The 10054-nt window shown below is 37.3% G+C and overlaps 1 protein-coding gene across 1 annotated transcript; it reads right to left on the reverse strand.

Moving 5' to 3' along the window:
• Positions 1-661: 661 nt before the first annotated feature.
• CDC50A (cell division cycle 50 P4-ATPase accessory subunit A) lies at positions 662-7126 on the reverse strand (the record flags this gene model as incomplete). Its single annotated transcript, XM_010162719.1, has 6 exons — positions 662-1416; positions 2826-3032; positions 4498-4641; positions 5115-5202; positions 6268-6375; positions 7010-7126. Coding segments are annotated over 6 exons (858 nt in total), but the record flags the coding sequence as incomplete, so codon positions are not given.
• Between the last annotated feature and the right edge of the window lie 2928 nt (positions 7127-10054).

Consider the following 10054-nt stretch of genomic DNA (forward strand, 5'->3'; position numbering starts at 1 on the left):
AATTTCTGTGCATCATCTAAAAAAAAAGTCACCAAAAAATAATATTTTACAGGTTACAGTTAACTTTGAATTAACCTAGAAGGGAACCCTTCTGTAATTTGATTTAAGACACTGACCTGCACATTGCTTCTAATTGCAATATTTAAATTAGGTTTCACAGCAAGCTCAACCTGCATTTCAATGAAAAGAGGTTACTTCCATTTCAGCTTTTGAATTTCTATAGTTTACTGTCTGAACACTGCAAAAGTTTAATGTGGTGCTTACCCCAAGTAAGGAAAAGGTATATGATAATTCCTTTACAACAGAGCCTGCTCAGAATACATATGCCTCAAAAAAATTAGGAAACTCCTCTAGTAAAAGGAATTCACTCAAATCTGTGAATGGAAAACACATTTTAGGTTCTTCTCAGCGTGGAGCTGCTCATAAAAAGCAAAACCAGGAAGCACAACAGGTAACCTAGGATTGGATATGACTTAAAGCGAAGAAAAATTAGAAAAAAAGCAGATTCTACCTGCAACAAACTTTTCCCAATTTAGAATAAACTTTAAAAAGGGATTCACAGAGAGTATTAACATAAAGGTTTTCTGATATCTTCACAGGATGCTAGTTTACTGGCCAGGCACATACATTGTAACTATACAAAGAATCCAGAGTGCTGAAATTTACATAGCACTTAAAGGATTTAACACAACATAGGTGGGTAGGACACAGGAAAAAAATATTTAACAACTTATATAAATATATTAAAATCTCAGCAAGAAATGTAAAAGCCCATGCACACAAGACAGTAAATGGAAAAACACTGAAGACTTGACTTTTCCTTCCAACAGCACTGACACCTGAATTCCAGAAAGTTAACAATTTACAGTATCTTATAACAGTCTTTCTCCACACAATCTACATGCACTGAATCATACCGACATTACACAGCACATGAACAAGCAGCAGATGCATCAAGGGAACAGGAGCTCAGTTTTTTTTGCCCAGTTAGAGGCAAATACCAGGAAAATTGTTTCTGACACAGGCAGAGATACAATCAATAACTAATTGTACACCCGTCATTTTCAAGAGTCAATCCACAGCATGGGAAATGAGCGCTTTAGATAAAAACTATGCACCCAGTCTCAGAACTGACAGAAGCAGAGATTTATCTTTCCAAAACTGGGTCCATTCTGGACTGGCCTTGATGCACATGCAGTACATTTGTTTTCAGAATGCAAGATTAATTGGGAATGTCTGCGCTAGTGTTTCGATTTCCATATTTGTGATGGATTATCAGCAATACAACTCCTAAGAAGAAGCATATGGAACCAACAGTGATGTAAGCAATTCCCAGAAAGGGATTTTTGCCTCCCATCCATGAGATGGTGCTTAAGATCATTCTTTTCCGTCCGTCAAAACTGTGTACAGGATAATCTGAAAAATATATAGGAAAACAAGAGGCACATTTCCAAACGTAGCTTTATGTGGTCAGGTACATTAAATTTTTTTACTGTTTCACTCAGGTCCCAAATACAAACTGCCTTATTTGAATACTGGAAGTGCAAATATGAAAAATTTAGCTGTTCTTTTAGGCTAAGACTAATTTGGGCACTGACAGCTACTCCAAGAAAACTGACACATTAGAAGATGTTAACGCCTTTTTAAGGGAAGAGTAAATGCACAATTTGGGGGTTTTTGCAAGCAGCTTCAATAAAATGAGGGAAATTAAATTTTAATTCTTGAATATATTTTAGTACAAGACTTTTCTCTGTGACTTTATGTTCATTCAATTTTATATGCACTCCGCACAGTTTTGCGGCAAAGGAAAATACTGCAGTAGCTACTTAAAGGATCATTAAGTGCTTTCAAATTTTAAGAATTTCGTAACTATGACAAGCCTCCTCCTCTAGTCTCCTGCACTTCCACCTAATCTTTGCTTTGTCCAAAGTAGAATGACAGACCTCCCCACCTGATCCATAGCTCTGGCATTATTCTGACCTCCAAAGTCAATCTGCCCTTGATTCCATATTGTCATTACACCCTGAAGTTAAAGTTCTCAAATTTCTAGGCTACAAACTACCTCTGTCCTTTCCTTTTTCCTGTGCTTCTCTCAATTCTTTTACAGCATGCAAGCATCTGATTTCTGGTTGCTTAAAGTCTCATCCAGCCTGGCCTTGAACACTTCCAGGGAGGAAGCATTCACAACTTCTCTGGGCAACCTGTTCCAGTGTTTCACCACTTTAGCCTCCATCCCACATACGGCAGCTACTGGGGACTGCAAGTACCCATAAACATCAACAAGATGTGTGAGAAAAAAAGTGAATGAGACTGATCACACATCTGTAAGAATTCAACTTAAATGTACAGAGAAGACACTACTGTCCTCCAAAATTTGCCTACTGTGTAAAATTCTACACTGAAATCTTCCCTGGGAAGATTTCCATTATCTCCTCACAAAGATGTCCTCTAAAGAGTTGATTTGTTTTTTTTTTTTAAACTGAGCTGATTTTTTTTTTTTAAAGTAGTTTTATATGAATGACAAAATAGCTTAAGAATGTTATGATCAAAACTGCACTTGTATTAAAGAGCGTAAGTCTAACCCATTTAACTTATGAAGCTTAGAAACTGGCGACACACAAGTTAATTCTATAAAAACTTGCACAGAAGTACAAGATGGTAATTATTCTACCCAATTATCACTAATAGTTTTCAACCACAGCTCCATACCATCTTTTTTTACAGATGGCAAGAAAAAAAGGCAAGTTCAATTTGAACTTGCACAAAGATATGCCCGTGTAAGCCAGTGAAGGCCCTTAGCCGCTTTCAAATTTTTCAAAGGATACTGTATGCAATGTCCAAAGAGTATTTTCCAGCCTGCAAGGTGGGCTGCAAATTATTCTTCCTTTCAATGAGACGATACAGCTTGCGAAACGTTGGCAGAGCAGCAGTACGCATCCACACAATGAAGTCCTCATTGATGAAGCCGTTGTTGTCAGGCTCCGGGTCCAGCATATACACTGGCTTGGGCCAGTTTACAGGTTTTGTTGTGCCTAGGATTAAACAAAAACTGTAAAAATAAAGTAATCCACATACAGGACTAAGTAACATACTAACTCATCAAAATGCATTCTGGTATTACAAGAAACCATACTAACTTTAAACAGTATGAACAGATGGGTTGGCTCACTACTATTGCAAGACACAAGGCTGTTCAAGAACTTTTTATTTTGCAGCTCTAATAGCAGTGCATATCCATTTATGCACTGTCCATTTGTTTAAACAAATCTGCCTCCTAAAAAAACACATTTATACAGCTAGGAAGTCTTGTCTCAAAGCATTACTTTAGTGAGATAGTTCTCCATAACGATGATAGCTCCTCTGCTGTTAAGACTTTGACTACCACTTCCCGGACCATGAGCAAATAAAATTATGTACAACATTTTACATTATGCCATACTAATGCTTTTGCTAGTTTTACTGGAAAGACAATTCTACAGTGTATTTGGGTAAGGTATCTGCTTTTCCAAGGGTAGTATCACATTGGTAACATATAATTTGGCTGTGACTAAGCAAGAAGGCCACATCAGGTTAAACCTGGAACCACAACATACCTTGCATACACACACACACACACACACACACACACACACTCACACCTTAGAGCCCTAAGGAAGAGTATTTTCAAGCATTGGTAGCCAAAGAAAAACTTTGATTTACCAAACTGTATTTGCCCTAACAAATGAGAGAAATCAAGTCACTTCTAATCACAAAAAAAGAATTAAGTTTTTAGAAAACTCCATAATCTACCAGTAGAAACAATGAAATGAAAACTTCATATGAAGAGTTTGATTGTCACTTCTAATCACAAAAAAGAATTAAGTTTAGAAAACTGCATAATCTACCAGTAGAAACACTGAAATGAAAACTTCATATGAAGAGTTTGATTAAACATTTGTAGGATTTCTTTTCAAGTTAAACCCAAGCATTATGGGATGGGATATCCCATGGCTGGGATAGAGTTAAATTTCTGCACAGTAGCTCGTATCCTGCTGTTTTGGACTTTGATGAAAACAGTGCTGATAGCACACTGACGTTTTAGTTATTGCTGAGCAGTGTTTATACACACTCAAGGCCTTTTATGCTTCTCACACCGCCCTGCCAGCTAGGTGGCTGGGGGTGGGCAAGAGGCTGGAAGGGGACACAGCTGGGACAGGTGACCCCAACTGGCCACAGGGATATCCCAGACCATATGACATCGTGCTCAGCAATAAAACTGGGCAGGTAGAGGTAGGCAGGGGCTGCGGCTGCTCGGGGCTGCGGTTGGTGGTGAGCAATTGTTTTCTTTCGCATCACTTGTTTTTCTTGAGTTTTATTTTCTTCTTTGTTGTTTGTTTTTACTATGTATTTTTTCAATTTTTAGTTTGTCTTTATCTTTATTTGTAAAACTCACTGGAATCTAAATGTATTTGAAGTGTTTTATTCTTCTTAAAATTTAACATCTTTTTTTTTTTTTACCTTGGAAAAGCGCAGTTAAGTTATTTCCATCTCCTGTCGGATTCCTGAACTTTACATTTTTATCTGTCCACCATGCAATGCCTTTTTTAATCAAAGTAATAGGAGTCCTTGTGTCATTATCAATGCGGTACAATTCCAATGTATCTAGGGAGAAAATCAAATTAGAAAACCAGCTGGAGAAACTTTCATTAGCCAGATGATCCTCACAGGCAGTGAAACAACTACCTCCAGGAGAAAAAAAAAAAAAACAAAACAACTGGACAAGGCATTTATTACCTGCCTGCCACAATCACAAGCTGTTCTGTAAGAATCAATGTATATTAGCTAGCAGCATATTATCCATATATGGTATCTATATGTCTACTTCATAGCAGTAACAGCTTCTCACAATAGGTATTTCCATCCTTTGTACGCTATGAGATTGAATTAATTCTGACAGCTATTTTAAAAAAGCAACAGCAGCACAAGATGTTTATTTTATTCCCAACAATGCAAATGTCTTAATTCAAAACAAAAAAAGCCCATGATGTCTTTACTCAGAACAATTTCCAACAACACAAAACATACACTGTATCATAAAAACATCTAAGCAACAACTTAAAACTGTGTTACCATACCATTAAACATGCTGTTGGCAATAGCTCCACAAGGAGCAATGGGTTTGTCCTCGTTTGTGCGGTAAGGCTCACATTCCTTACTTGGATTCTGATAGTTGGAAAGAAAAAAGGCAGATGAGCCTGCTAGTTTATCCAACTAACCTGGTTTTTACTACAGTACCTCAATAATGTGCACATCTTAAATGTATCACAAATTTATCCTTTCACGGGTCATGTTATTTACAAATACTTCAGCATGATTGATTTTTCTTTTACAAGTAGGAATAAAATCTAAATAAAAGACGAATAAAATCAGAATCCTATCATGGTCATACTAAAAATAAGGCTTTTGTTGGAAGCTATCAGAACTTTTTTTCTTTTTATCTTTTAATAAAAACAAATTTCCAACACGTAGTACTCAAGTATTCTTCTAATAAAGGGATTTTTTAAAATATGCATTAGTGTTATAGAAAATAAGGCTATAATAAGAGACCAAGCATAGCATAAAACACAAAAGGTTGCAACAGCTTGCCAAAAATGCAAGTAGAAAAAGACCTCCCCCCCCCAAACCCTGTGTCAGTCATTAGATGCAACCTCCTGAAACTCTCCCCTTTTTTAAAAGTTTACAGGTAAAAAGGAGAATCATTCTTGCTGGAGCAAGAACCCAACTGTATTTCCATTCCTCATAAAAATTAGGAAAAGGAGAGGTCTGGCCCTAAACGTTAGGCAGTGCCTTGAACAGACTATGCAGTACTGATATTTGCCAGTATCGCTGATGTTCAACATTGAACAAGAGTCTACAAAATCAGATGCGTTTAGCAGCAATATCCAAACCAAGCGCGAGGTAACCAAATAAAAAGGAAAACTTCAGACAGAATGGATACAGGTAGATACTGCTGACCAAAGATAACAAGACAGTTTAAAACTACTCGAATCTGAGAAGTGACTGAAGTACTGCATTGCTGTCTGCTTAATGAAATGACTGACATGAAATTTTACAGTATTTTACACAGTTATTTTCTGTAAACAAAACATGAATTCTCTAGGGTTCTTTTATGTTATGCAAAAATTCTAGTACCTCATTAATATTATTAACCTAAATACTCTGCTATGTGGTGATTTACGCAACAGTCAGAAGTCAGTTGCTTATTAATATCTAAGCAAGAATACCTACAAGTAACGAACTGTTGTCTCCATTTAGCTGGCTGTCATCTCGAGATTTCACGTAACGACGATGATTTTGATAGAAGTTGGAAAGTCCGTAATACATGAATACATTGCTCTACAAGAAGCAAGATGGGGCAAGAGGGGTTTTCATGCACACAAAGAACAGATCAATAAAACACACAAGTGCTCCATCATAAAGCTTAAATTTTAACCTCTTAAACTCTGTATATACAGCAGTATTCATAAAGTAAGAGCCTCAATCCTGTCTTCACACTGAGTACATAAGAGTACTATCCTAACATAAGCTGGCATCCTGAAATCAAACAGTATCAACGTGCCATTGTTATCAGAATAATATTCACCAGCACTAATCCCAACACCTACCTTGTCTGACGTTAAGCACATCAGCCTCAATTCTTGTTGAACTGCGTTTTTGCAAATCATGCAGGAATAGCTGACCTACTTGCCAGCTACACGACACATACAGTAAATCTAAGTGTGTAAAACACAAGCATTCGATTTTATGTTGTACATTTCCAAATAAACACAGGCATTAAAAATCACCTCTTCCCTGCTACTGAAAGGCACACAAAAATCAGATCACAGTTCATAGGAAAACTAAAAACTAAAAAGAATCCTTTAAACTAGGAAAAAAAAAAGGTAAGACTTAAGTGATACAGCTTTCCTACTGATTACGAAATAAACCACATTAACTGTTATAATTTAACTTTGCATACAGGGTAGCGTACCTCAAACGAATGTTCCAGTGTGAAATTGATGGTGCAAGTACAAGGCGGTGTGCTGTCCCAGGACACATTTAGGCATTTGTTGCAGGGACTAGAAGGCTCTGTTCCTGTATAGTCAATCTATAATGAAAAAAAAGTCATTCATTTACAATGGGAGAGTAAAAAAAAACTAAGCCGGAGAGTTGACATGGCATTTATTCTGCAATCTTATTACACCTCAACTCCAAAAGACCATTCAGGCCTATTTGATGATCTCAAGAGGTCCCTTCCAGCCTAAACTATGTTGTGATTCTGTCTATATGCTCGATTCCAGCCTCAAACAAATATAACACTGAAGTGGGTCGTTAATGCTGGGGGAAAACAAAACAAACAAACAAAAAAACCACACCAAAACACAAACAGTAAATACCCCAGGCAGCAGATGTTTCCAAACACACACACACACACACACGCTATGACAAGCAGACCTGAGCTTTTACATGCTTTTCACAGGAGTTAATTTTTTAAAAGTTTAGATATTTAATAAAGGATTGCATTAGAAAACTTGCTTTGCTGATATTTTTTAGCCATTAGTCAGAAGATTAAAAAAAAAAAAAAATCCCCAACAAACACCACAATGCCCAAGGACTCTCCTAAAATAGGGAAGATGAAGACACTAATACTGTTTTACCAGGAATGGTAAAATACCAGTAGATGGATAAGAAAGTTGAACAGTGTTAATCTGGCTTATACAATATTATCTGTCTTTAATAGTGTAGCTCAAAAAAAGCCACTACTGGAAATCTGTCCATACAGGCTACCTGGACAGTATGCATAACATGTCCTGAGCAGCCAGGATCCTGCTCACCCTACGGCCTAAGCCAACTGAAGTCACTTGACCACATTAGCTCTCTCATGTATAGCAGGGGAAAGCTTCTATTTCTACACTTACTATGAACTTCCTATTTAGAATTTAGACTCAGATTGGTGCAACATATAACAACTTATGACAACAAGCAGTTTAACAGCAGTACCATTGAAGCTACAACACCTATGTAGTTTTATGAAAGGCTGCTGCAAATGGTTTGCCCTGATTTATACTTGCAGTGAAACACATTATCAGGAATTAGAAGTAGTGATTTATGATCTGTCCTAATACCTGTATTAAGGTTAGCTAAAACATGTAGTTTCAAGGTTCAGGGAACAAGTGAAGCCTGTTTTCCTCTGGATCTTCTTCAAGGTCTCTCTTCCTAGAATTTCTTTGATATCTATTAAGCTGCAACCCTTCCCTTAGCACTTTATTAACATCTGCTCTGCTGCCAGGTTTCTGACAGATGAGACCTACACCCTAACAAGCCTAGCTAAAATGAGTCAGCTTCAGAAGCCATTAGCTGGTGTAGAGAGACAGATGATCACATAATCTTTGCTTCTGTTGCTGAACAAGAAATTGAGTTTATGCTGATCTAGAAACAGCACTACTGTAGCAGTGCCAAACAGCTGTTTTTGGCTACAGCAGACAGACAGACCACCACTGCTCTCAACAAACAATACATCTTATTTGTTCAAGGCTAATTTAGTGGGTTTATCTTCCTGCTAAAGGAAGCTTGAGCTTTTCATTTGGAAAGAACCTCCATATCCTGAGCTAGTTCTCCCGAGCATGGAGAAGTTTTAGATCGAGAAGAAACTCAAATACTCCAAGGCTACAAAAGACCTAAAGACATTACTCTTAAAAATATAATTGACTAAGTTCCGTGGAGCATGAAATTGATGTGCATTGAAACAGAGCCAGGCTTTTAACCAGTGCTATCAGCTTCAATGCTATCCAAGAGCTTTCCTGTACCGTACCTGCCAACACAAGTGTTTTTTTCTGCATACACATTCACAGATTAAATTCAGCAGAGAGCTTATTTAAAGTGATAGAGGTATCCATCTTTATCTCTTGATAAAATAACAAAACCAGGACTTTGAGAACTGAAGGACTGACTTTGGGATCCACAGCAGGAACCTGCCTGACCCAGCACTCTGTGCCCAAGGACTGGCCCGCAGCTGAGTATGACAAACCCATGCAGCGTAAGCCCTTCCCAGCAACCCCTGATCAAGGACATTGGGTATATCCAGGTTATCTGGCACCAATAGCTTTCCAGGCTGTTGATGTCCTTCTCAGCCGACTTACATGTTTGCAGTAGAAATAACGTTAACTATTGCATATACATACTCTCCAAACCATTTATGATTTTGTAGACTTCATACACTGTCACATATTTCTCCTACTTTTCTTGGCCCTTTCTTGTATAAAAAGTATCCCATAACTCTGGTCCTCTTTGCTATCCTTCCCTGTAGGTTTTATCAAGTTTTGTATCATTTTTGAGATGGGGCTACTGGAACTGCACACGACACTGAAGATGTGAGCAAGTTATTTACTTTCTTTCAGTTCCTAGTCATGTCTTAAAAGTCTATCTGGCTTTTTAACTACGATTATGTATTTCACAGCAGCAGGCACAGCACAAAGATCTCTATCCCACAAAATTAAAACTTGGATCTTCCTCAATTTTTATAACATATTAATATGCCCTGTCAATGCTTTTCATCTATTCTAAAAAAATAAAATAAAATAAATCAGGAAATACAGAACTCTCTCACCCTCTAGTAATGGGGCAAAAAGAGACATTTACACAGCCAATTCTCATTTTCCACCCAAATGAACTATTTTCATGATACACCCAAGATAAAAGGCTGTTTATACCCTTTGAAACAGTGAGGAAATGCTAGAGAAAAACCAAAACAAAACCCCTATAATTCTAATACACTTAAGCTGTTGGATATCTTCCACATTTGAATTCAAGAGAGCTTATAAAGGAAATCAATGGAAAAGCTACATTTTGCTGCTCCAGCCCTTGCACCTGTATGAGAACAGCACAGTTTGCAGAGATACTAATGGCTGTGATATCTAGTTCCAGGAAAGAGGGATTTAAACTGTACATATGTATGTATTTCAGGGGCATAAGTTATACATACTATTCAATTCCAGTACACTAAGTTTACAGGCAGCTATATATACACATACATATA

Source organism: Antrostomus carolinensis, unplaced genomic scaffold (assembly GCF_000700745.2).
Source record: "Antrostomus carolinensis isolate BGI_N321 unplaced genomic scaffold, ASM70074v2 scaffold18512, whole genome shotgun sequence".
Lineage (NCBI taxonomy): Eukaryota > Metazoa > Chordata > Aves > Caprimulgiformes > Caprimulgidae > Antrostomus > Antrostomus carolinensis.